This window comes from Lampris incognitus, chromosome 3 (assembly GCF_029633865.1).
Source record: "Lampris incognitus isolate fLamInc1 chromosome 3, fLamInc1.hap2, whole genome shotgun sequence".
Taxonomy (NCBI): Eukaryota; Metazoa; Chordata; class Actinopteri; order Lampriformes; family Lampridae; genus Lampris; species Lampris incognitus.
The window spans coordinates 56,133,109-56,160,534 of NC_079213.1; the positions used below are offsets into that span (position 1 = coordinate 56,133,109).

The 27,426-nt window shown below is 48.0% G+C and overlaps 1 protein-coding gene across 1 annotated transcript; it reads left to right on the forward strand.

The window, feature by feature from the left end:
• The first annotated feature begins 293 nt into the window (after positions 1-293).
• On the forward strand, positions 294-26,912 carry LOC130109762 (persephin). The gene is made up of 4 exons (XM_056276745.1): positions 294-415; positions 8,910-8,967; positions 22,264-22,453; positions 26,503-26,912. Exons 1-4 carry the CDS (start codon positions 294-296, stop codon positions 26,910-26,912), a joined length of 780 nt encoding a protein of 259 aa, XP_056132720.1.
• Positions 26,913-27,426: the final 514 nt, after the last annotated feature.

The window sequence follows — 27,426 nt, forward strand, 5'->3', positions numbered from 1 at the left end:
GGTGGTGGTATCCATCTGTATTTTCTGATGGCTGGGTGGTGGTGTCCCTCTCTGTATTGTCTGATGGCTGGGTGGTGGTATCCATGTGACAGACGTACTTTTCCTTCTTTAAACCCCACTTGTCACGTGCTAGTCTCCCCTATCCACTGGTTTGAGGCTCTCCTAAATCAGGTACGTTGTCCATACCCTCTGGTCCAGTGTTATAAAGCACCATGCAGAATGAGGTTTGCACAGTTTTCTTAGCAGAAGAAGCTGATGCATGTCCAGGAGACAGCGATGCCTCAGAGACAGCGATGTCCCAGAGACAGCGATGTCCCAGAGACAACAATGTCCCAGAGACAGCGATGTCCCAGAGACAGCAATGTCCCAGAGACAACAATGTCCCAGAGACAGGCGATGTCCCAGAGACAGCAATGTAAGGGACATGATGTGTTCAGTCAGCTACACAGCTGCACCATCTGTTCTTATACACCACAATTGATGTACATTACTATTTTACCGGCTGTGAAGCCAGCCCTGCTTCTTCTGCTTCAGTCTCCACCCTTGCCCATCCATAAAGGCCACGCCATACTTCAACCGAACCTCTGTTCAGCTTCAGTAACGCTCCAGTGGATGTGTAGCTAGAACCCATCTGATGTAGCTAGAACTCATCTGATGCTTGAAAGCGCATCCAACTGTTCTGCACGCTGTCCCCCTATATCAGCCACCGAGTGCCCTGTGATAAACTCATGGTGTCCCTCACCTTGTATTTTGGGAATGTGAAGCTGGCTCTATTCCCAGCAAGCCCACGTTGCCGTGTTGTAGCAAAGAGGCTACAGACGTTGTTCTCTGCAGCGCTGCTGCTAACACTGCGTTAATATTTCCAAGACTGTCAGTGAGCTTTACTTCTTCCATTCTGTTCAATAAGACTAGTGGTTTCAATTTCCACCAATGACGTGTGCCCAGGGTAGAGGCACTGCCTACCCTGCCTTGTCTGCAGGTCTCTGTCTGTAGGTCTCTGTCTGTAGCTCTCTGTTTGTAGGTCTCTTGACTGTAGCTCTCTGTTTGTAGGTATTTTGTATGTAGCTCTCTGTCTGTAGGTTTCTGTCTGTAGCTCTCTGTCTGAAGCTCTGCCTGTTGGTCTCTGTCTGTAGGTCTCTGTTTGTAGCTTTGTCTGTAGGTCTCTATCTGCAAGTCTCTTGTCTGCAGGTCCCTGTCTGTAGGTCTCTTGTCTGTAGCTTTCCATCTATAGCTCTCTGTCTGTAGGCATCCTGCCTGTAGCTTTCTGTCTGTAGGTCTCTGTCTGTAGGTCTATCTGTAGGTCTCTTGTCTGTAGATCTGTCTGTATATCTGTCTGTAGGTTGCTTGTCTGTAGGTCTCTGTTTGCAGGTCTCTGTCTGTAGGTCTCTGTCTGTAAGTCTCTTGTCTGTAGCTCTCCATCTGTAGCATTCTGTCTGTAGGTCTCTGTCTGTAGCTCTCTGTTGGTTTCTGTCTGTAGATCTCTTGTCTGTAGCTCTCTGTCTGTAGGTCTCCTTCTGTGGGTCTCTGTCTGCAGGTCCCTGTTTGTAGCTTTGTCTGTAAGTCACTGTCTGTAGGTCTCTTATCTGTAGGTCTCTGTCTGTAGGTCTGTCTGTAGGTCTCTGTCTGTAGGTCTCTGCCTTGGACTTTGATATACAGTGTTCAGAATTTGCGTGATTTCTGTGGGTGCTACAGTGTTCTGGTTTTGCACCGTGGAAACGTATTTTAAGTAATTCAGAACGTTTTGAATATTCTTGTCATTAACATGTGGATGATTATTTGTGACTGTTTGCCAGTTTTAGGGAATAAGTCTACCGCCTTCAGTTATACCGTCTGTGTCGCTACACAGGACAAACTCTATACCGTCTCTGTCGCTACACAGGACAAACTCTATACCGTCTCTGTCGCTACACAGGACAAACTCTACACCGTCTCTGTCGCTACACAGGACAAACTCTATACAGTCTGTGTCGCTACACAGAACAAACTCTATACCGTCTGTGTCGCTACACAGGACAAACTCTCACCTTGGTGGCTGCTGGATGGAAAGAGGAAGTGGCTTGACTCACAGCTGCCAGGGTATGTTGTATTACGTGCTGCTCTTGATCAGAGTCTCCACACTTTTCCTCTCTTCCCAGATGTCATACAGACTTGTAGGCACTTCACAAATACATACATAAATAAATGTGTCTGGTTACGGTATCTTTTATAGGCTATTGGAACATCTCTGTCGAGGTTGGTCTGCACCTGAGAAGCAGCTTCCTTACAGCAGTCAGCAGTCAGAACGTTCCAGCTCCCATGTCAGCTTGTAGACAGACTCCATTGTGGTCCTTAACTTTTTGTAGTCCAGCTCTCAAGGAGACTGGCAGTGCATGCATGGCTTGGCAGAGATACGGGATCTCACAGACTGGCTGCCTCAGGTTCAGTTGAAGCCTCAGAGCTTTTGTATTCAACAGTTAGTACTGTACTGTCCTCTGCTGAAGGTATGTTGCAACAAGTGTTCTTAGTAGTGGACAGAAAAGCCTTCACCAGGACCAAAAGGAGGTTTTAGCTAGTAGAAGTGACCACTAACCCCCCCCCCCAGGAACCAGCAGGAGCAGACATTTTATCCTCAAGCGGGTACAGAAGAAATTATTCTCAAATAATATTTTCAGCCTCAGGGCAAGTTGCTGGCAAGAAGCAGTTGACTCCTGACACTAATCCCCAAATTCCATCCACGTCAATTAATGAATATGAGGCGTTTCCTGCAACACAGCGCAGGTCTGAGCTGAGACGCTCTGCACCCTGCAACGCCTGGCTGACCATCCCGTAGTGTGGCTAATCAAACCAGATTTTAATATCACATGACATCATCCAGGGTCTAAAAAAGTATTTCCTAAAAGCTGCTGAAAATGTGTTTTTTTTTCATGGTTGAGAAGGCATCAAGTGCTTCCAGTGAGAGTGCAAAGACAGCCACAGGAGGCAATAGACCCCCAAGATGGCTGACCATACTGCCTTTTGTGATAGTAGATCTAGAAAATGTATACCATAACACTAATAATTGTCTTTATTTATATAGATACTTTATTGATAAGTATGTTTATTTATTTATATCACACTTTTCAAAGTGCATCACAAGGAATGGTAAAAGGAATTGAAGGGAATTAAAGCAACTGAAAGACAAAAAGCAATCACAAGCATGAAAAATTATCAGAGGATATTAAAAGCCTTATGGTAAAAGTATGTACGGTAAAAGATGGTGCAGACTTTACCAAGCAGGCAGGTCACTCCAGAGCCATGGTGCCCTTACAGCAAAAGCCCGGTCACTTTTAGTCTTTAACTGGGTCACAGGGGTACTCCGGGGATTCCTGCCTGAGGACCTCGGGCTACATGTAGGCCCATGGGGAGTAAAGGGTTCAGAGAGGTGACTAGGTGCCAGGCCACGCAGAACTTTAAAAGTAATCAATAAGATCCTAAAATCAATTCTAAAACAAACTGGCAACCATGAAGAAACGCTAACGCTGGGGTGATATGATCCCTAGTCTTACTGCTAGTCTCACTGCTAGTCTCACTGCTAGTCTTACTGCTAGCTGAAAGCCTTGTTGCAGCACTCTGAACACACTGGAGTCGTTCTGTCTCTCTTTGGTTGAGGTGCTTTGGTTGGAAACGAGCGTTAGTCAAGTCCAGATGGAATGAATGCATGTATACTCCTCTGTGTATTACCTGAATGAAGGACAGGTCTAATTCTTGCAATGTTTCTTAAATTGAAAAAAAAAAACCTAGACTGAGCAAGCTTTTTTGTGTGCTGCACAAAATTCAGACTTGGTTCAAACATGACTCCTACATCCCGTCAGGTGGGTGAGATGTATTGACTTGGTGGACTAAAGGCAGGCTGAAGAAGGATTTTTTTCACATGTATAGTTCTTTTAAAAAGAAACCAAACTCAGTTCCTTTTAAGTGAATCAATAATGAACCAGCAGCAAGTGGACTTGAAAGAGGACTGCTCTCTTTCTGGTCCACTTCCGCACCAATGGCATAACCCTGATCTGTCCATCAGTAAAACAAAGCAGCATTGTCTAGTCTGGACAACACACACACACACACACACACACACACACACACATACACACACACACACACACACACACACACACACACACACACACACAGATAGACAGATAGATAGATAGATCCTGAGGGAAGATAAAGAACAACAACTGGCCAAACCATACTCCTTTTACCAGAACCTTTTTCAACTTGTCCATCAGTGTCAAGTGAACAAATCCACCATTACATCTCTCATACAACTACTGCAACATTCAGCCTTGACACACATTTTCTCAACTCGAGGGTGGGAAAATCCAAAGTATACAAAACCCTCACTGCCACAGATACTACTATGATCTCCCACGCAAGACACTGTTGTCTGACATCCGATAACAGGTCTCCTGAACTCTGGTCTGTTATCCTGTGCAATGCATCTAACAGCAGCTAGAGCCTCCACAGCTAGATCCTCCACAGCTAGATCCTCCACAGCTAGAGCCTTCACAGCTAGAGCCTCCACAGCTAGATCCTCCACAGCTAGAGCCTCCACAGCTAGATCCTCCACAGCTAGAGCCTTCACAGCTAGATCCTCCACAGCTAAATCCTCCACAGTTAGATCCTCCACAGCTGTCGTCTTAAGATCTCTTCATTCCAAATGTCAAGCAACTCAGTTGTTTCATTCTCAAACCAAATAATACCACAACCACCTACAGCAGCCATCCTTTTTTCAGATTACTCATCTGTTTATTTATTTACTTATCTATTTAGTGGAACACAATTTTAGAAAACAAATGTGGTATACAATTATTAACATATATTGACATATTCTGAAACAGAGCATATCAGTACACCAAGAAATACATACAGATGAATGAAATGAAATAAAAAAGACAAATTAAAATGATAGGGGTTTACAATAGCTATTTTACAGCTTTCATATTTTTGTTACAAGGAGGAACAATGCAGATTCTGTCCAGCCGTGGAAGAGCGGACCAATTCTTTACCCTTGTGGAAGTGCTGAGGGGGGCATGGGAGTTTGATCAGCCAGTCTACATGTGTTTGTGGACTTGGAGAAGGCTTACGACCATGTACCCCAGGGCACTCTGTGGGAGGTACTGCAGGAGTATGGGGTACCGGGGCAGTTGCTACAAGCCATCCGGTCCTTGTATAACCAAAGTGAGAGCTGTGTTCGCATTCTCGGCACAAAGTCAAACACGTTTTCGGTGGGTGTGGGACTCCGCCAAGGTTGTCTCTTGTCTCCGATTCTGTTTGTGATATTCATGGACAGGATCTCAAGGTGCAGCCAAGGTGAGGAGTGTGTCTGTTTTGGGAACCTCAGAACTGCATCTCAGCTCTTCGCAGATGATGTGGTTTGCTTGGCTTCATCAGAATGTGACCTCCAGCATGCACTGGGGCGGTTTGCAGCTGAGTGTGAAATGGCCGGGATGAGAGTCAGCACCTCCAAGTCTGAGGCCATGGTTCTCTACCGGAAAATGGTGGATTGCTCCCTCCAGGTTGGGGATGAGTTGTTGCCTCAAGTGAGGGAGTTCAAGTATCTCGGGGTCTTGTTCACGAGTGATGGTAGGATGGAGCGGGAGATTGACAGGCGGATTGGTGCAGCATCAGCAGTAATGCGGGCGTTGTACCGGACCGTTGTGGTGAAGAGGGAGCTGAGCTGGAAGGCAAAGCTCTCAATTTACCAGTCAGTCTTTGTTCCAACCCTCACCTATGGTCATGAGCTTTGGGTAGTGACCGAAAGGGTGAGATCGCGGATACAAGTGGCTGAAATTAGTTTCCTCCGTAGTGTGTCTGGGCTCAGCCTTAGAGATAGGGTGAGGAGCTCGGACATCCAGAGGGATCTCGGAGTAGAGCCGCTGCTCCTTCGCATCGAAAGGAGCCAGCTGAGGCAGTTCAGATTAATCTTGGAATTGAACCTTGAGGCACACCACATGTAACCAAAGGCTGTGTGGAGACAAACCCATCCACAGATACAAGAAAGTGTATATGTATAGAATATTGAAGAGTTGAATATAATTTTCAATAGAATTAGGATATCTATGAATATAATTATGATAACTATACTGTGACTATAATTGCACATGTCCAAAGACATGCAGGTCAGGTGACTTGGCCGCACTAAAAATTGTCCCTAGGTGTGAATGTGTATGTGTATGTTGACCCTATGTGATGGCCTGATGGCCTGTGTCCCCCCGCCTGCTGCCCAGTGACTGCTGGGATAGGCTCCAGCATCCCCGTGACCCTGAGTAAGGGTAAACGGCTTGGATGATGAATGGATGGATGGATGGAACTACTCTGTGTTTTCTTGACATATCTACATAGACCATTGTTATCTTATTGTTTCACTTTGCCACCCACACATTTCTAGTGCCCTGATGTACTTTTTTATTTTGTTTTGTATAATTTAGTGCATTGCTACATATTGGTGTCCTGTTTTCCTGTAGGGATGTGTTATGCCTTCTTAATGTACATAATATACATAGCCCCTTCTGGCTGCTGGGTGATGACTGGTTATGGCACTTTCTACCTGTAAACTATGTGATGTGTCAGTCTTTGATTGGTTATTGGGCTGATATGCTTGCTTGTGATTTGTTGTTCTTTCAGTTGTGTGTGTTCTTTCTTGGGGCCATCGTTTGCCCTGAGGATGTCCTTTTTAGATGGGATGTGTTGGCTCACAGCCGTATATATCATCAAGGCTGTTTGATTCCCTTTCCAGCTGCTTCCCTCCTCAGTTTTCAGAGGGTCTAGGTCTGTGTGGATACAGCTTTGGTTACTGCCAAATTTCTATTTAATCTAACCAATATCCTACCATTTTCTACACAGTAAACCTTTTTTTCCACGTTTTTGTTTTGGCAGGAAACATGCTGGTAAGGACCTAGCATGGCAGAAGTGGTTGCCCCAATGATAAATGCCGCATAAAAGCAAGTATCACTCAGCCGTTATGAGGGGCAACATTTATGCTTTTGTTCTCACATTTGGGGGGAAAGGCTTATTACAATCAATCTACCGTTACCTCTATCTCATATGGGGGCATTGAGACCCACGTGACGTAGGCAACACGCAGGAAGGTCAGCACGTTAGACCGATAAAGGATGACAGCAGTAGAAAGGCAGCACGCTGGCAGCGACAGCTAGCTGACCTCACTGGGGAGGGAGCTCACTGGGGAGGGAGCTCACTGGGGAGGGAGCTCATGGGACATGTGGGCTTTGCCAGGTGAGATTCACTTGAGTAACTTCAGCTTGGTTATATAAAAGTGGTTTGCTGCCACCACAATCAAGCTAATCTGTGCCAGGTTTGAAATGTGATGTAAGGCGCGTGCCCCAAACACTCAAAAGCAGACCGACTGAAGGAGCACAGAAACCAGTTTACAGTAGATTACAGATTACAGCAGCACTCCTGAGAACCGAGCAACAAGCTTATAACAAGTTTAGCCAAGCTTATAACTTGCTAGAAAGGGATTGTTGTGGTGATGATTAACAAGGAGGCTTCCAGGATTAGATTAGAGTACATTAGAGTAGACTGGAGTAGATTAGAGTAGATTCAATTTTATTGTCACTGCCCAGAGTACAAGTACTAAGACAATCAAATGCAGGCGTCTAACCAGAAAGGGCAAGCTAGTATAATGATGTTTTGCTGTATAATGTGTGTTTTGCTGACGTGTTACTTTTTACATGAAAAATATGTTGGACACGGGGATCGTCAGTTAGAATCCCTGTGTTACCTCTGGCTTGGTCGGCCGTCCCTACAGACTCAATTACCTGTATCTGCAGGTGGGAAGCCGGATGTGGGTATGTGTCCTGGCCGCTGCACTAGCGCCTCCTCTGGTTAGTCAGGCGCCTGTTTGGGGGTCAGGGGGAGAACTGGGGGAATAGCGTGATCCTCCCACGCGCTACGCCCCCTGGTGAAACTCCTCACTGTCAGGTGAAAAGAAGCAGCTGGCTGTATGGGAGGAGGCATGTGGTAGTCTGTAGCCCTCACCAGATCAGCAGAGGGGGTGGAGCAGCAACTGGGACGGCTCGGAGGTGTGGGGTAATTGGACAAGTAAAATTGGGGAGAAAAAGGGGGGAAAATCTCCCCCCCCCCCAAAAAAGCCAAATTTCTGGAATAGGCTCCTGGTTCAGACCAGATTTGGCGTGAAGCACAAACTACTGTCGCAACATCGGGGGCATTTCCCCAAGCACGTGTTATGTTGTGGTTTACCCTGAAGTTTAGCAGGCTTACTGAAATAAGCCTGGTTTAAGGGCTAAACTCGGGTTAATTAAATACCCATTTGGTAGACTTGTGAAAAGCTGGGGTGGGCTGTTCTACTACAACATTACCACCTTCAGTCTAACCTACACCACCATCACTGTCCTCTACAGCTACACCCCTTTTGATACATGGACACCTCCATCACTGACACGTTAGCCAGGGGGGTTCTCTTCAGCTTCTACCCAGACTTGGAAGAGGCCTCAGCCAACCACAGGGGCCGTATGGCACAACTCAAACAGCGGTCTTCTTTAGTCTTCTGTTGTGTTTCACTGGACTGTTTTCAACTGTCGAGCTGTCTGATGGTTGTGTTGTTCGGTTGAAATCCTTTACAATACAAAGACAGGGAAAAAAGCAATGCTGCCATTACTGCTAATTCCCTTCCACTTGTACAGAAAATAAGTCATGTAGGTTTTATTTGTCCCCAGAGTGGCAATTGTTGTGTGGCAGAGGCAACATTTAAACACCCAAACAGTCCACAGAACACATAAGGCAAATGCATACCCCATGTGGTGAGGATAATGTATGGACCATGTAGTTTGAATCCAGCCATCTGGCTCTCGACTAGCATGCCTCCGCAGCTCAGGCCATCTGCCTCTCTGCCCCATGGTTTGTCTGCGCAGTTCTGATCAGGAGCAGCAGCAGGTTGTGCAGATGCAGTACCAGCAGTACCATAGACAGGTAAAGGTAATAATGCAGTATTGACTACACACCTGGTCTTTGACCCCTGCCTTGTATGGTGTTGTCCGACTCGGTTCTGCCCTTTGCCCTGCGCCATATGCATGCCAGCCTACCCCTGGAAGAAAGGTGTGGTTCACCAAGGGCCAACGTGTCTGCAGAAGCACAAAGGTAAAAAAAATTTTTTTTGAAAGATTAAAATGATGAAAGAAAGTGTTGTACTTTGGTAGGCTTGTTTTACTGCTGCTGGATCTTTGCAGCTGTGTACCACGTTGGGTGTCAGAATTACAATCCCTTAACTGTATTTGGAGATTACTTCATCGTACTACATAACATACCCAATGTTAAAGTTCTAATACATGTATTTGTATTCTGATACCCTGTATGCATTTTACTCACATTTAATACTCGTTTAGTTAGTCTCCCGCTTCCGGTGTGGGAAGATGGCGGCGAGAATTCACATTTGCGGTGGCCTCACCCGGTACCGTCCTTGCAGTGTCTTTGTCCACGTCTGTGTCTAAGTGTTGTCTTCGTTTGTTAGCCGGGAGAGCTGGCGCTGGATCGGCTGGGAGAGCGGGGCAGGCTAAGCTAACTGCTAGCCCATGCAGACCGGCGGTTCCAATACCACCGAGGGCGGTCTGGCGACGGCCTCACTTGGCGTTGACTGTGGGGTTTTTGGCATGGTCGTGAGGAGTGCGGGGAGGTGTGTCGAGGGTTTCTGGCTGGGAGAGCTTGGTCTGCTGCACATGGTGGGCCCAGGGACCACGGCCCTGCCTGGAGCTGCACCTAAGGAGGAAATGCGGAGGCCAATCTGACAGCAAGTGGAAGCGGGGCAGGCTAAGCTAACTGCTAGCCCATGCAGACCGGCGGTTCCGACAGTCATCCTGGCTGTTCATAAAGTTCATCCACTTCATTCCCTTGGACAGTGAATTTTTTTGTTTAGCTTGGGTATGTGTGTGAGTGTGAGTATGTGTTAGTTTGGGTATGTGTGTTAGTTTGGGTATGTGTGTTAGTGTGGATGTGTGTGTTAGTGTGGGTGTGTGTGTTAGTATGGGTATGTGTGTTAGTGTGGGTGTGTGTGTTAGTGTGGGTATGTGTGTTAGTGTTTGTGTGTGTGTGTGTTAGTATGGGTATGTGTGTTAGTGTGGGTGTGTGTGTTAGTGTGGGTATGTGTGTTAGTGTGGGTGTGTGTGTTAGTGTGGGTATGTGTGTTAGTGTGTGTGTGTGTGTTAGTATGGGTATGTGTGTTAGTGTGGGTATGTGTGTTAGTGTGGGTGTGTGTTAGTTTGGGTATGTGTGTTAGTGTGAGTATGTGTTAGTTTGGATATGTGTGTTAGTTTGGGTATTGTGTTAGTGTGAGTATGTGTTAGTTTGGGTGTGTGTGTTAGTGTGGGTGTGTGTGTTAGTGTGGGTGTGTGTGTTAGTGTGGGTATGTGTGTTAGTGTGGGTGTGTGTGTTAGTATGGGTATGTGTGTTAGTGTGGGTGTGTGTGTTAGTGTGGGTGGTGTGTGTTAGTGTGGGTGTGTGTGTTAGTGTGGGTGTGTGTGTTAGTGTGGCTATGTGTGTTAGTGTGGGTATGTGTGTTAGTGTGTATCTATGTGTTAGTGTGGATATGTGTGTTAATTTGGATATGTGTGTTAGTGTGGATATATGTGTTAGTGTGGATATGTGTGTTAGTTTGGATTTGTGTGTTAGTTTGGATTTGTGTGTTAGTTTGGATTAGTGTGTTAGTGTGGATATGTGTGTTAGTGTGGATATGTGTGTTAGTGTGGGTGTGTGTGTTAGTATGGGTGTGTGTGTTAGTGTGGGTGTGTGTGTTAGTGTGGCTATGTGTGTTAGTGTGGGCGTATGTGTTAGTATGGGTATGTGTGTTAGTGTGGATGTGTGTGTTATGATGGGTGTGTGTTAGTGTCGGTGTGTGTGTTAGTATGGGTATGTGTGTTAGTATGGGTATGTGTGTTAGTGTGGGTGTGTGTGTTAGTATGGGTATGTGTGTTAGTGTGGGTATGTGTGTTAGTGTGGGTGTGTGTGTTAGTGTGGGTATGTGTGTTAGTGTGTATCTATGTGTTAGTGTGGATATGTGTGTTAATTTGGATATGTGTGTTAGTGTGGATATGTGTGTTAGTTTGGATATATCTGTTAGTGTGGATATGTGTGTTAGTATGGATATATGTGTTAGTGTGGATATGTGTGTTAGTGTGGATATGTGTGTTAGTGTGGGTATATCTGTTAGTGTGGATATGTGTGTTAGTGTGGATATGTGTGTTAGTTTGGATTTGTGTGTTAGTGTGGATATGTGTGTTAGTGTGGATATGTGTGTTAGTTTGGATTTGTGTGTTAGTTTGGATTTGTGTGTTAGTGTGGATATGTGTGTTACTGTGGATATGTGTGTTACTGTGGATATGTGTGTTAGTGTGGGTGTGTGTATGTGTGTTAGTGTGGGTGTGTGTATGTGTGTTAGTGTGGGTGTGTGTGTTAGTGTGGATATGTGTGTTAGTGTGGGTGTGTGTGTTAGTGTGGGCGTGTGTGTTCTTGTAGTTTTTGGGTGTATGTTGTGTTTGTGTTGCACTGCTGTGTTCCTGGTTCCTGATATGGGTAACCCCTCAGCTGCTCCACCCACTGAGCTAAACAAGGGTGTTGTTTAAGTGGTACAACACTGTGTAGGCTCCTCATGATTCCTCGTCATGATTCCTCCTCATGAGTCCTCCTCGTGAGTCCGTGATTCCTCCTCATGAGTCCTCCTCATGGTTCCTCCTCATGAGTCCTCGTCATAATCCCTCATTAAATCACTTTTACCGTCATCTCAAGTACAATAAGTGAACTGGACACAACCAGGAAAGCTGAGTAGAACTGGATGTGACCGGCGGTCAGAAGTGGGCGCTGGTAGCCAGGTGTTCTCTGGTTCAAAACCTGGACCCGTTTGCGAAGTCTGGGTGGGGAAAGTAAATGAAAAACACAGACGTTACATACATTCTACCACGTTATTATGGGGGTGGTTTTTAATGGGCGACAATACAGCTACATGGCCACACTGGTCAGCTAATTATTGTAAATGTACACAGGTCTATACATGTAAGGCAGAAAGCAAGTTTCTGCTAAAAAGGAGTACCCATGTTCAGTGATCCCCTCCCTGGAAGTAACGTCTAACTGTGTGGGAGTAGATCCAACATGTACTGGGGGGGGGGGGGACGTAATGAGAGAAACAAGCGGTAAAGTAACAGTTAAACATGTTTTGTTTCTGCAGGGGGAAAAATATGGTGGTGGCAGGAGGTGTCAGCAACCCACCATCACCTGAACAGCTGGAAGGTGAGCATACACTGGGCAACAAGTTAAATGCAACACTTGTTTTTGCCTCCATGTTTCATGAGTTGAAGTAAATGACCCAGAGTTTTCCCATGTGCTCTGCAAGCTCAGTTCTCTGAGTGTGCACACACATTTCTACATATTTCTACACATTTCTACACATTTCTACATATTTCTACACATTTCTACATATTTCATCTGTTTCCAACATAATCCACCTGTCTGAGACACCAGCATGCCGATTGAACAGCGTGATCATCACACAGGTGTGTTGTGACGCAGAGAATAAAAGGACACTCTAAAATGTGCAGTTTTTGCTGCACAACATCATGCCGAGACGCCTCACACGTTGAGCCGTTGTGCAGTTGGAATGCTGATTGCAGGAATGTCCACGAGAGCTGTTGCCAGGAAGTTGAATGTCCATTTCTCTACTATAAGTCACCTTCAGAGTCTTCTCAAAGGTTTAACAGTACAGCCAATTGGCTTCAAAACTGTAGACCACATGTGACCACACCAGTCCAGGACTGCTACATCCAGCTTCTGCACCTGCGGGATTGTCTGAGACCCGCCACACAGACAGCTGATTAAACAGTTGGTTTGCACAACAGAAGAGTTTCTGATCAAGCCTTTCAGACACGAACCGTCTCAAGGAGTTTCTTCTGCGGGCTCGACGTCCTTACCAGGGTGTACCCCAGAGTGCTTCTGCGGGCTCAACGTCCTTACCAGGGTGTACCCCAGAATACTTCTGCGGGCTCGACGTCCTTACCAGGGTGTACCCCAGAATGCTTCTGCAGGCTCGACGTCCTTACCAGGGTGTACCCCAGGATGCTGTGTTGCTCCTTAACCATCTCAAGTGAGCAAACGCTCACCAGTAAATGCCCTGGCATGTTGGAGAATGGTCCTCTTCAGCGATGAATGCTGGTATCAGGCAGGTGGAAGGTGGTGTGTATGGTGCTGTGAGGGTGAGTGGTTTGCTGATACCAGTGCTGTTGGTGGAGTGACCCAGGGAGGTGGTGGGGTGTTGGTATGGACAGGCGTATCGTAGGGACAAAGAACCCTGGTGCATTTTTTCAATGGCAGTTGGAATGCATAGATATACCGGGATGAGATCCTGAGGCCATTGTTATACCCTTCATCCACCCCCATCATGTTTCAGCAGGATAATGCACAGCAACATGTGGCAAGGATGTGTTCTGAACATCTGGCAGCTGAAACTGTCCCACATCCTCCACGGCCTCCATGCTCACATGTCACCCATTGAGCATGCTTGTGATGTTCTGGAACAGTGCATACGACAGTGTGTACCAGTTCATGCCAGTATCATACAACTTGGTACAGCCATGGAAGAAGAGTGGGACAACAGTCCACAAGTCACAGTAAACAGCCTGACCAACTCTAGCGAAGGAGAAGTTTTGTGCAGTATGAGGCAAATGGCAAAACGGTTTTCTGCTTCTGGTGTGGGAAGATGGCGGCACAAATTCATGTTTGTGGCGGCCTCACTCAGTACTGTCCATGCAGGGTCTTTGTCCACGTCTGCATCTAAGATTGTCTTTGCTTGATGGCTGGGAGAGCTGGTGCTGGATCGACTGGGAGAGCTTGGTCTGCTGCATCCTGTGGTCCCAGGGCGCACGGCCCTGACCGGAGCTGCACCTGAAGAGGAAACATCGAGGGCAGTGAGCGGGGCAGGCTAAGCTAACGGCTAGCCTATGCAGACCGGCAGTTCCGACAATCCTCCTGGCTGGCGTTCGTTCTCCTGGACAGTGATGTTTTGTTTTTGTTTTTTGTTTTTGTTTAGTTTGGATATGTGTGTTAGTTTGAATATGTGTGTTAGTGTGGATATATGTGTTAATTTGGAAATGTGTGTTCTTGTAGTTCTTGTAGGTTTTGGATGTGTGTTCTGTCTTTGTGTTGCACTGCTGTGGGCTTGGGGAAACCATGTTTCATTTCATTTCATGTGCGCAATGAAATGAAATGACAAATAAAGTGTTTCTGATTCTGGTTCTGATTCTGATCCAGCATTTGATCTAGCAGTTGATTTCGCAACTGATCTAGCAGTTGATTTAGCCGTTGGTCTATTAGTTGATCTAGCAGCTGATTTAGCAGTTCATCTAGCAGTTGATTTAGTAGTTGATCTAGCAGTTGATCTAGCAGTTGATCTAGCTGTTGATTTAGCAGTTGATCTAGCAGTTGATCTAGCAATTGATTTAGCAGTTGATTTAGCAGTTCATCTAGCAGTTAATCTCTCAGTTGATTTAGCAGTTGATCTAGCAGTTGATTTAGCAGTTGATTTAGCAGTTCTCATGTCTGCCAATGTGTGAATGAATGAATGGATTACGTAGTGAGAGAGTAAAAAGTGGGCCAAAGGGGACGGCTGGCCAACTGTTTTAACTCTAGCATATCGTATATATTACAGCATAGTCTAGTTTCCCCTGCATGGCCCACCTGATCGGGGTTCTTACCTGGCAGACACCGCAGAGAAACTCAATTCATAATTGCCCTTAAAATATTAACCTGTCCCACACCATAGAGAGGTCTCATGTGTCGGTTTAAGTAATTAAAGACACAGAATTGTTGGCCGCAATTGTCCCAGAAGGCCATGAGAGAGACTGGTAATTTGGGCTCAGATTCAGTAAGGGAGCCCAGACACAGTTTCTATGTGTAGCAGCTGATGGGACAGGATGGGTCAGCTTACCCAGAACACACAAAGCTTCATGCACTGTGCTGCTAAATCAAATGCAAAGAGTAAAACAAATTACTTTTTTATTAACTCCACATTGTTTTAAATGTTTGAAAGTATTCACGCAGCTTTTACACATCTGATTGTACACACTGACAGGCACAATGGCAAAGTCAGGGTTAAACCATAGAAATGTAGTCACTCCATATGATGCCACAGCTTCTAAATAAAACCTGTTATGGCTCACTCACCCCGCGCCATGGCCCGCCCACCCCGCACCGGCAGCCAATCGGCTCGTCAGGGCCGGGCTTAGTCATCAGGGCTGGGCTTAAGTTTGGTGGCCTCCCACGTGCCCGTTGTCAGTTCGTGTTGTAACCTCCCCGCAGTAGCGGCAACTCTCCTCCCACGGTCCTTTTCTCTACGAACTCACCCCAGCCCTTGGTTCATGTTTTTCCCTTGCAAAGTTTCCCTGTGGAAGTATCCTGCCGTGTTCCCGTTTGGATTACCCGCGAGTTTTTTCCCCCTTGGACTTTCCGTTTTTTCCTTGCCGCTCATTGCCTTCCTATGTTTGACTATCTGTACGCGTAAGGAATAAAGTACGCCGGTTTTTGGCTAACCCCATCTCTGTCTGGTGTCGTGCGTCTTCCACAAACCCCAACAGTACGAACTGACCATGACGACCCCAGCTGACACAGAGAGCGTACCGGCCAGCCCGCTTCAAGCGGCTCTCATCGAACAGATCCAACTGACTAACTCCCACACCCAGCAGCTAGAGGCGGCCTCCGCCGCGGTGAGAGATCTTCAGACTCGGGTCCCTCCCCTCCAGGCCTGTGTGGGTAACCTAACGAGCCAGCAGGCGGCGTTGGCGAGTCAACAAGCAGAGATCCTGCGGCAGTTGCAAACCATCACGGCAGCTCTCACCATCCAGCCGCCGGGCCAGCCTGCCCCTGGAGTCGTGGGTAACCCCTCCCCCTGGGCCCGCTGCCCCGGTTAACCATGTGGGGCTCAACCCAGTTCCCCGGGAGCCCTGCCTCTCCAGCCCACGACCGTTTGATGGCGACTTTGAGACCTGTGCCACGTTCATCATGCAGTGTGAGCTGGTCTTCCTGCACCAACCCAGCATGTTCACATCTGATGCTGCCCGGGTCGCTTACGTGACCAACCTGCTCAGAGGCCGAGCAGCTCAGTGGGCCACTGCTTCCTGGTCGATGAAGGCCAGTTTCTGCCTCACCTACGAGGCCTTTGAGGCAGAACTATGGAAGGTTTTCCACCATCCAGTCGGTGGCCAGGACCCTGGTGCTCGGCTGAGCAGTATCCAGCAGGGCAGTGGCAGTGTCACAGACTACTCGGTGGAGTTCAGGCTGGCCGCAGCTGAGAGCGGCTGGAATGACCGGTCACTTCGGGTCACCTTCCGGAGAGGTCTCAGCGAGCCTGTCAAGGACCAGCTAGCCGCCCGGGAGGAGCCCACCTCCCTTGAGGACCTGATCAAGCTTGCCATCCGCATCGACGGACGCCTCCGGGAGAGGAGGTGCGAGCGAGCTGTGCGTGGATCCCCGTCCATTTCCCAGTTGTCCAGCACTCCTAACAGGACCCCTACTCCTGTTCGCCCCACTTTCCCTGTGGCTATTTCTCCCCCCGCGCCCCAGACCACAACGGGGGAGGAACCTATGCAGCTGGGGCTCTACGCGCCTTAGTCCGGCCGAACGGGAGGCCCGGTTCAAGGCAGGTCAATGCCTCTACTGTGGCCAGAAGGGACATCTGATCAGCGGCTGCCTCACTCGGCCAAAAGACTAGGCTCACTGGGGCCCCGGGAGATCCTAGTGAGCCGACTTTCCTGTTCCCGCCGTCCTGCCCCACAGAACCATCTAGTTAGCGTTACCCTGGCCTGGGCTGACCAGCGGCTCACGGTGGGTGCGCTCCTCGACTCGGGGGCTGATGAGTGTTTCCTGGACTCGGAGTTTGCTGCCCAGGCTAACATCCCGCTAGAGACGCTGGAGAAGCCCACGGAGGCCTCCACGCTGGACGAGCGCTGCCTGGCCAGCGTCACCCAACGCACCCACCCTGTCTCTCTCACCATAGCAGGTAACCATGTGGAGAGACTTCGGTTCTACATCATCCAGTCCCCGTTAGTCCCTGTGATCCTAGGGCGCCCCTGGTTCGTGCAGCATGAGCCACACATCGCATGGGCCTCCGGTACCATCATGGAGTGGAGCTCCTCCTGTCATGCCCAATGTCTCCAGGCTGCTCCCGCCCCATCCCCCCGACGTGCCCCTAGTACCCCGCCTCCCAACCTCTCCTCTGTTCCCCCTGAGTACCACGAGTTAGGTGAGGTTTTCAGCAAGACCCGGGCCCAATCTCTTCCTCCTCATCGGCCTTATGACTGTGCTATCGACCTCCACTCTGGGGCACCCCTTCCCAGCAGTCGTCTGTACAGTCTGACCATCCCCGAGAAAGCTGCGATGGACGAGTACATCTCCGAGTCCTTGGCAGCGGGGCTCATTCGGCCCTCGTCCTCCCAGGTGGCAGCTGGATTCTTTTTCGTGAAGAAGAAGGACGGGGGCCTCCGACCCTGCATTGACTATCGCCAACTCAATGAGATAACCATCAAAAACAAGTACCCCCTTCCTCTCATGAGTTCCACCCTTGAGCCCCTCACCCAGGCTACAGTCTTCACTGAGCTGGACCTCCGGTGTGCCTATCATCTGGTCCGGATCCGGAAGGGGGACGAGTGGAAGACAGCCTTTAAGACGCCCCGGGGTCATTATGAGTACCTGGTCATGCCGTTCGGCCTCACCAACGCCCCGGCGGTATTCCAGGCTCTCATGAATGACATTCTCCGCGACATTCTCGACGAGTTTGTGGTGGTGTACCTCGATGACATCCTCATCTTCTCCAGGACCCTCGAGGAACATGTCCAGCATGTCCGCCGGGTACTCGAACGTCTCCTCCGGAACCTGCTCTTCGTCAAGGCAGAGAAGTGCCGGTTCCATTCCCCTTCCATTAATTACCTGGGCTTCGTCGTTGAGAGGGGACAGACCCGGGCCGACCCCCGCAAGATCCAGGCTGTGGTGGACTGGCCCGATCCCACATCACGGAAGGAATTACAGAGCTTCCTCGGGTTTGCGAACTTCTATCGGAGGTTCATCCGGAACTACAGCTGCGTGGCAGAACCTCTCACCAGGCTGACCTCCCCCTCCCAGCCGTTCATCTGGTCCCCGGCTGCCCGCTCTGCGTTCCAGTCCCTCAAGGAGAGGTTCACCAGCGCCCTGGTCCTGCTCCACCCCGACCCCAAGAGGCAGTTCATCGTAGAGGTGGACGCTTCGGACACCGGGTTGGGGGCTGTCCTCTCCCAGCGGTCAGCGTCTGGCCAGAAGGTCCACCCATGCGCCTTCTTCTCTCGCTGGTTCCTCCCCGCTGAGGAGAACTACGATGTCGGGAACTGGGAGCTGCTGGCAGTGGTGGCTGCTCTGGAGGAGTGGCGCCATTGGCTGGAGGGGGCGGAACAGCCATTCACCATCTGGACGGATCATAAGAACTTGACGTTCATCCGGGCAACCAAGCGCCTCAATGGTCGGCAGGCACGGTGGGCCAGCTTCCTCAGTCGGTTTGACTTCACGCTGACTTATCGCCCCGGGTCCCGCAACACGAAGGCAGACTCCCTGTCCCGACAACACCCGAGGAGGGAGCCAGCTACAGAGGAGCCGACTCCCATCCTTCCTGAGGCCAGGGTGGTTGGCGTGGTTACCTGGGGCATTGAGACCGTGGTCAGGCAGGCGTTGCGCTCCCATCCCGCCTCGAGCCACGTCCCTCCACGCCGCCTATTCGTCCCGGACACAGCCCGGCCCCGGGTTCTCCAGTGGGGCCATGCCAGTCAGTTTGCTTGCCACCCGGGTGTCCACCACACCTTCACCTTTCTGGCTCGGCGTTTCTGGTGGCCCACCATGAGGAACGACGTCAAGGACTTCGTAGGGGCCTGCTCCGTCTGTGCTCGCAGCAAGGCCTCTCACCAGGCACCCGCGGGTCTGCTGCAGCCCCTCCCAACTCCAAGCCGGCCCTGGTCCCATGTGGCGTTGGATTTTGTCTCCGGACTGCCTCCCTCCCAGGGTAACACTGTGATCCTGACAGTGGTGGACCGCTTCAGTAAGGGAGTGCACCTGGTGGCCCTCCCCAGACTCCCATTGGCTTCTGAGACGGCGGATCTCCTGACGAGCCACGTGTTCCGTCTCCACGGCCTTCCCCTGGACATCGTCTCGGACCGAGGGCCCCAGTTCGTCTCCCAGGTATGGCGGGCCTTTTGTAAGGGGTTCGGTGCCTCTGTTAGTCTCTCCTCTGGCTATCACCCACAGACTAACGGACAGACAGAGAGGATGAACCAGAGCGTGGAGTCTGCCCTCCGGTGCGTGGCCGCCAAGAAGCCCAGCTCCTGGAGCCGGTTCCTCCCCTGGGTCGAGTATGCCATCAACTCCCTGGTCAGCTCTGCCACCGGCCTCTCACCTTTTGAGATGTCCCTGGGCTACCAGCCGCCTCTCTTTGCTGCGCAGGAGTCGGAAGTGGCGGTTCCTTCCGTGCAGGCCCATCTGAACCGGTGTCGTCGCGTCTGGGAGGTGACTAGAGCTGCTCTGCTCCAGGCAGCTGAGCGCACCAGTCGGGGAGCCAACCGACACCGGTCCCCAGCACCTACGTACCAACCAGGCCAAAGGGTGTGGCTGTCCTCGAAGGATCTCCTGCTTCAGTCCACCGCGAAGAAGCTGAATCCCCGGTTTGTCGGGCCCTTTGAGATCAGGAAGGTTCTCAGCCCCGCGGCGGTGAGTCTTAAGCTTCTGGCTTCCTTGAAGACCCATCCCGTGTTTCATGTGTCTCGGGTTAAGCCTGTCTCCCACAGTCCTCTGATGCCTCTGGCCCCGGCTCCGCCTCCCCCTGAGATCGTGGATTGGCACCCCCAGTGGAAGGTCCGCCGGCTGCTGGACGTCCGGCGCCGAGGACGGGGGTTCCAGTATTTGGTGGACTGGGAGGGCTACGGTCCGGAGGAACGTAGCTGGGTCTCCTGCCAGCTCATCCTGGACCCTGGGCTGCTCACTGAGTTCCATCATTCCCATCCCGACAAGCCGGGCAAGTCGCCTAGTGGCTCCCGTGGAGGGGGGGGTACTGTTATGGCTCGCTCACCCCGCGCAGTGGCCCGCCCGCCCCGCGCCGGCAGCCAATCGTCTCGTCAGGGCCGGGCTTAGTCATCAGGGCTGGGCTTGAGTTTTGGTGGCCTCCCACGTGCCCGTTATCAGTTCGTGTTGTAACCTCCCCGCAGTAGCAGCAACTCTCCTCCCACGGTCCTTTTCTCTACGAACTCATCCCAGCCCTTGGTTCATGTTTTTCCCTTGCAAAGTTTCCCCGTGGAAGTATCCTGCCGTGTTCCCGTTTGGATTACCCGCGAGTTTTTTTTCCCCCTTGGACTTTCCGTTTTTTCCTTGTCGCTCATTGCCTTCTTATGTTTGACTATCTGTACACGTAAGGAATAAAGTACGCCAGTTTTCGGCTAACCCCATCTCTGTCTGGTGTCGTGCACTTGGGGTCTTCCACAAACCCCAACAAAACCTTTTTCAAGGCTAACATGCATTTTAGGTTATTAACGTGATCATGTATGTGGAATGCTGCAGTTATTCCTTTTGGGAACAAGGATACTACATGGTGTCTTTAGCCATGCTTCCATCAAAGCATTTGTGTGCCCATTATGAAGTAAGTACCACATTGGAGAAGCTGGAAGGAAATTACAATATTCTGTAGTAAAACTTCCCCAGTATCGCACAAAGGTTTTTACGCTCGCTCAAGGTGGTTTTTGAATTTGTCGATAACGCATAAATGCGCTAAATGGTTGGAAATGCATTTGTGAAATTAAAAATGTAATTTTTAAAAATGATTTTTTTTGAATTAAAATTGAAAATTATGTTTAAAATTAAAACCAAACATAATTTAAATTACTTTAGATTATTTAAAAATAAAAAATAATGTAAAATTAATTATTTAAAAACTTTAACATTTTAAATTAATTTTAATTAATTTAAAAATTAAAATTTTAATTTTTAAATTAAAATTTTAATTTAAAAATTAAATTTTATAAAAATGAAATTAAAAATGTAATAGACCATCACAAGATCAGCTGTTTCTTTGTCTTAACTGGTCCATCTTTCCTGTGGGTGCTGAAGTGTGGACATATGACGCAGGACACATAAAACTATGTTCAGGTTTTTATTCACTTAAACAGATCTGATGGAAACAACTTATTTAAATTGTATTTTTGTGACTTCAGAAAAGTTCCTTTAAAATTCCCTTAACAATTGAATGGAAATGTGGCTACTCTTGCAAACCACAACTATAGTGTGGCTTTGTTGTGAACACACTGATAAGGATTTTTGTCTGAAGTTTATAATTGGAAGTAAGCCGACTAGTGACTGCATATTTTCAACTGAATAGCTAACGTTACATATTATATACATCATTTCCTGACTGGACACTTAAAGTTGACATTGTAAAACAGATGCTTTTGCTCTTTCAACAGGGCTAGATAGCTCATCTGAGTCGTGTTTTAGTTAACTAGCAAGCGGACACATCAGAAACACTTAAAAACATCTGTAAGACTGATTTGTCTGAGCATGATTAAGATGGTAAAGCATATCTTACTCCCATCTGTGTCGATGGTGTTTCTGTGAAATCCTACCTCGAATGACACCACATGGACAATAAATACCAAGGGATGGAAAATGAGTGAGAGGCTAAGAGACGATGATGGTGGGGGTGCAGGAATGATATATGGCATTTTGACAATTTTCTTACCACTGAAGGTTGTAATGTTAACTAAAGAAATGGTAAATCTAATGTCTCACAACAGCATATACACATATCTTAAGATGCACTCACTCATAAACATTCCTGGAGGGGTTGCAACTACCACCACCCACACCCCAACCTCACACACATACCCCCCCCCAAAATAAATAAAAATAAAATAAAATCTATACAGGTGGCGCAGCTAAACAGGAAAGTAAATATCAGTTTGTGACTGGGCGAGGTAAAAGCCAGATTCATGAGGTCCAGAAAATAATGTTCAATTTGGAAGCCCAGGCAAATTCTATACCTAGCACATGGACCGTATATCTAACTTAGTTTCACAAGCACAAGGCCATACCACAGCGGTGTATTCCTCGCCTTCCCCATTTCACCAAAGAAATTAGCTTACGTTTGCTAATGTTTGCCTCCTTGGCCCTTGTAGCAAGGCCTTACAACCAGTGAAGCTGCTGATCTGAGGAATGTTTTCTGCGTGCTGCTGTCAGGTGATGCTCTGGCTGGTGGTCTCTGTGCTGTTGCTGGCAGACGATGGCTTTTCTGAAAAGGACAATGAGGAGGCGCTGTCAGAACCCCTCCCAGCAAACACACAGCTCACCTGGCCACCTGCTAACAATGCTGCGCTGCAAGAGCCTGCACCGCAGAGCAACGCCTACGCCCCCTGGCCTGCCGTCTCTGGTAAGTCATGCCTCTCAGCTCACACAGGCTGCACATGCGTGTGCAGTGTCCCCAGCAGTAAACTCTCACTAAATGTTTTGTTTTTATAAAAGTGTCACTATCAAGGCCATTATTTCTCTAATTAGAGTTAAGATAGCTCCGCTTCACTTCTCTACATGCTGTGCTGTGTTAAAGCACGTTGCTAGTAACACAAGACGTGTACAGTCTCGTATTTGTGAATAAATCTCGTTTGTCACAGATATGGGTCTTTAAAAAGGAAAGATTCGTTGTAGGAAAAGCAATTTTCTTCTGTCACAAACAGAATAACTGAAACCATCCTGGGCAAACCTTTAGCAGTTGCAGTGGATGCAAGATGTTTACCCTCAGCTGTGCCAGGGAAGCTACAGTATGGTCCATACCCACTGCGGCACAGTGGCGCAGCTGTCGCCTCACAGCAAGAAGGTCCTAGATTCGAACCCCAGGTTGTCCAACCTTGGGGGTCATCCCAGGTCCTTTCTGTGTGGAGTTTGCATGTTCTCCCCGTGTCTGTGGTGGGTTGTCTCCGGGTGCTCCGGTTTCCCCCACCATCAAAAAGACATGCATGTGGGGTTGGTTAATACTCCTGTCTGTGCCCCTGACCGAGGCATGGCAAGACCAACTGGATCTGGTCCCTGGGCACTGCACGGCAGCTGCTCACTGCTCCTAGCTACACAGCTAGGATGGTTAAATGCAGAGGAAGGATTTCCCCACGGGGATCAATAAAGAAGTAAAATAAAAATAAATACCCTGCAGGGTTGCTAATAGACTGGCTATAGTTTGTCCTCGTGAGTGTCACAATAACCAAATGGGCCAGCAAAGTTGTGACACTACTCATCTATAGTAGAGTCCTGACTGCTAATGGACACAGATGAGCAGACTGTCATTCCTCTTTAGCTAACACAAGCTCTTCAACTGTACCTGGTAGTTCTCGGTACAGTTTGGCCTTGGTCACTAGAGTACTGGCCACTTGCACACACTACACGGAGGGCAAAACAATCAGTGTAATTGTCACATGTCTGTTACGTATCAGCGTCCTGCACACATCACCACAGGGCTCAAAACGTGTTCACAATGTTGTAAACTGTGAGTCTGTTGACTGTACAAGCCAGTTTGAGCACATGCAGCATGGTGTGCATGCGTCATGTACTGGGCGGCTCTCCACTGCCCTCTGCTGAGCAGCGCAGGCACACACACCATTTAAAAACCAGACGGGCTGAGAAGACGTGGCTCACGGCTGTAACGTGCGGCTCTTCCACACCCAGACAGCTGAAACGACACGTCACAACAGCTGCGGGGCTTTTTTTATTATAGGGTATTGTTTTTAAATTATCATTTTTATTATTTATAAAGTAAGATATTACATTATATTTAATATAATGAATATTAAATGTTAAAAATAATGTAATTATAATTATATAAATATAATTAAATATATAATATAATATAATTATAACTATATAAATACAATATAATAAATAAATATAAACAATATATGCTACATATGTTATATTTATTATTTTTAAATGAAAGTATTGTTATTAAAAAGTTTTTTGTATTGGTATAGTATTGGGCAGTCAAGGCTCCTCAGTCTGCACCCATGCAACACTGACCTGCTGTATATGTACACTGCGTTTAAGTACAATGTGTATATGTACACTGCGTTTAAGTGCAATTTGTATATGTACAATGTGTATATGTACACTGTGTTTAAGTGCAATGTGTATATGTACAATGTGTATATGTACACTGTGTATATGTACACTGCGTTTAAGTACAATGTGTATATGTACACTGTGTTTAAGTGTAATGTGTATATGTACACTGTGTTTATGTACACTGTGTTTAAGTACACTGTGTATATCTGTCTCAGCTGGCACGTTGGGGGAGTTCGTCTGTAACCAAAGAAAAACAGAGCGATGCTTGAGGAGGCTGTAGAACAGACAGTGTACTCCGTGTAAATGCGAGATCAGCGTGTCTCTGGCTCAGCAGCAGCCCTGTGGTGACGTCACTGTGCGTCCGTGTGGAACTCAGGATGTGAGGGTTGGCTGTCTCGCACACTGTCAAACTAAGTTGAAGTGCACTTACTCTGATATTGAGAAAATACTTCTGTAATTGAAGGTAAGAAAAACAGTCTGTTTACAGCAGTCAGGAGGTTCGAGAATGTGTCTGATGTTCTTAGCCATAGGAACATAAACTGGTTTTTTACTTGGTGACAAGTTGACCTTCTGTAACCAAGGCCTGCCTGACAAGCAGTTATCTCAGATGATGCAGTGAGAAGCTGCGTGGAGCTGTCAGATGGAGGCGAGCCATGAACAAGATGGGATGCTGAAGCAGTGCAGACCACAGACTAGAGATCCTACGATCTCTGTTCTGTGGTGCAGACCGTGCAGCGGGTAAATTGTGTTGGACATTTTCACTGCAGCAGCAACTTTGGCTCCTGCTGAAGTTGAGCCAGCAGCTCCTCTCTGCTGCAGCATGCACAGTGATGGAGCTCTGCACCACCCAGCTAATACCAGCAGCATTTTACTGCCGGTTTGAACTCCATGTCTGCCTCAGGTTTGATCACACATACTCTCCCTGACTAGTCCACATAGTCCTGTGGCTCCTCACAATGACGGTCAAAATAAGTTTTTTTTTTGTTGTTTAGCCAAAAAGGTTTGCATATACAGTACAACGAATTTGATTTGGTGGGTTAGTAAAACGACCAAGGCCGTCATTTTGACAGTTTTAGATTTTCAAAGTTTAATAACTTTGTGAAAAAAGGATGCAGACCTGCTGCTCCCTGAATGCTCCTAAATTGCATATATTTGCATTAAATGAGTTTTAGATCAATTGCACACGCAAAAAAAGTTATGATAAGATCTACCTAAAACGACCATGAGCGGTCAAAATGACCGTCTCGTAATTTGCGCGTGATGGTGTGCATCATGTCAGTATTTATGACGCGTGTTCTCGCGTCATTTCCTTGGTGAAGTTCGTTGCTCTGTCCTAGAAACACACTAGCGCCCTCCAGTGCAGAGAAATGGTCCAAACTTGATGTGTGATGATGTCCAACATGTCTGGTTACAGACGCCGCTACAGACGCACCATGACTACCACCGAGGCGCTGCAGTATTTACAGGCGCTGGACAGCCGCCATTTTAAATTGTTTAAAAATAGTATTAAAGTTGTTAAAATGTTAATTTTGGTGTCAGTTAGTTTCATAACAGACATACTAACATATTATAACGATCACGGATGACTAGACTGGCTAGTCCTTGACTAACGGATTGGACCCTTTAGTCGACTGGTTAACGTTGTCGCCCGTGGTGCGGGAGATCCAGATTCGCGTCCTGCTGCAATATGTAATGCATTAATATCTCAACTGGGTATTTATCTTGACAGAATATAGAGTTGAGAAACCGGCGGTCATTTTGACCGCCCACGGTCGTTTTAGGGAGGAGTGCTATCCCGGTGGTTCTAGTTTAATATGGAACCCATGCGACTCAGTACAAGAGTGTAAAAAGGCAGCATTCCTAAGCAGGCAAGGTCGAATAAAACTGGGAACCAGGTTGCTTCTGTAAAAAGCCCAGGGTGTCTGTTTCTCACTCAGTCATGTTTGCTGTCTGAATGCATTTGGTGGCTCCATGGTCTTGAGATATTGTTTGTTGGCGTCACTGATTGTGATGAAATGCCTACAAGTCACTGACATGTAGTAATGACAGTATTGACTGGAGTCACCCCTCTTTCTCTCACCCCAATGCTGTTGGTTTATGCACAATTTGAACAGAACCAGGAAACTGCTGAGAAGGATTAGCTGAGCAGTGTCAGATTTGTCTGCAAATTAAATTTTTCTAAATTACATTTATCCACAGCAGGAGTTTGATTTGTTGTTTGATGTACATAAAAGGCATCTCATATTCCCAGTAAATGCAGCAAGATGAACAGATATGACACAAGCCTAACACATTACACTGTCACTGTACACAGGTTCAAACAACTGACTTATCTGATGTTACGTGTCTGCACTGTACTGTGTGTGTCCCCTGCAGAGTGGTCTGTGCTGGATGAAGAAAAGGACTGGCAAAGCCGGCAGCGGCGTTCCCCTCCTGACCCTATTACCTCCCTCAAGACGTCCAGGAGGAATCGCAAGAAGGCTTCCAGCAGTCGTGACTGCCACATGGAGAAGAAGGAGATGCGTGTGCGGGACCTGGGTCTGGGCTTCGACTCAGATGAAATAATCCTCTTTAAGTACTGCGTTGGTACATGCCACAGTTCCCGTAGGAACTATGACCTGGCCCTCAAGAGTCTTGTGGACAATGGTAGCATCTCTAGCAGGAGGGTCAGTACTTACCCCTGCTGCCGGCCCACCCGCTATGAGACTGTGTCCTTCATGGACACCAAGACTATCTGGAAGACCATTAAGTGGCTCTCGGCAGCAAACTGCAGCTGTGTGGGCTGAGAGGAGTAGAGAACCTGCACCTGGCAGAAACCAACACAGAGAGCCTCCTGCATTACAGAGCGGGAACAGAGGATACCTGCAGAGCAGGACTGGTCAGGGAAGAGGCCTGGATTTATCTCATCTGACATCAGTGTGGGATGAAAAATCGTTATTCAGGGGCCAGGCCCATTCCCTCCACTCAGTCAGTGAGCAGGAAACTGTTGGAGATCAAGCGTGGGGTCTTTTAACCAAGTCAAGGAGCTGGTGATCAGATCTCTCCTGAGTAAGGGGAGCAGCATATTTACACCAACAAGATCTCCTCCAGCGGACCGGGGCAGTGGATGGTTTGTTTTGTCTTGTTAACGATGACTGGTGAGGTGGCGGTGCTGACACAGGCGGCATCAACTACAGTTGGTGCTTTACCTTCAGGTGTCTTCAGCACCACTGAGGAAGGAGATCGCAGCAAACGCCTCAAAGTATGAGGCACATGCAGGCCTCACATCTAACAATAAGTCATGACTCCAGTCAAAGACCA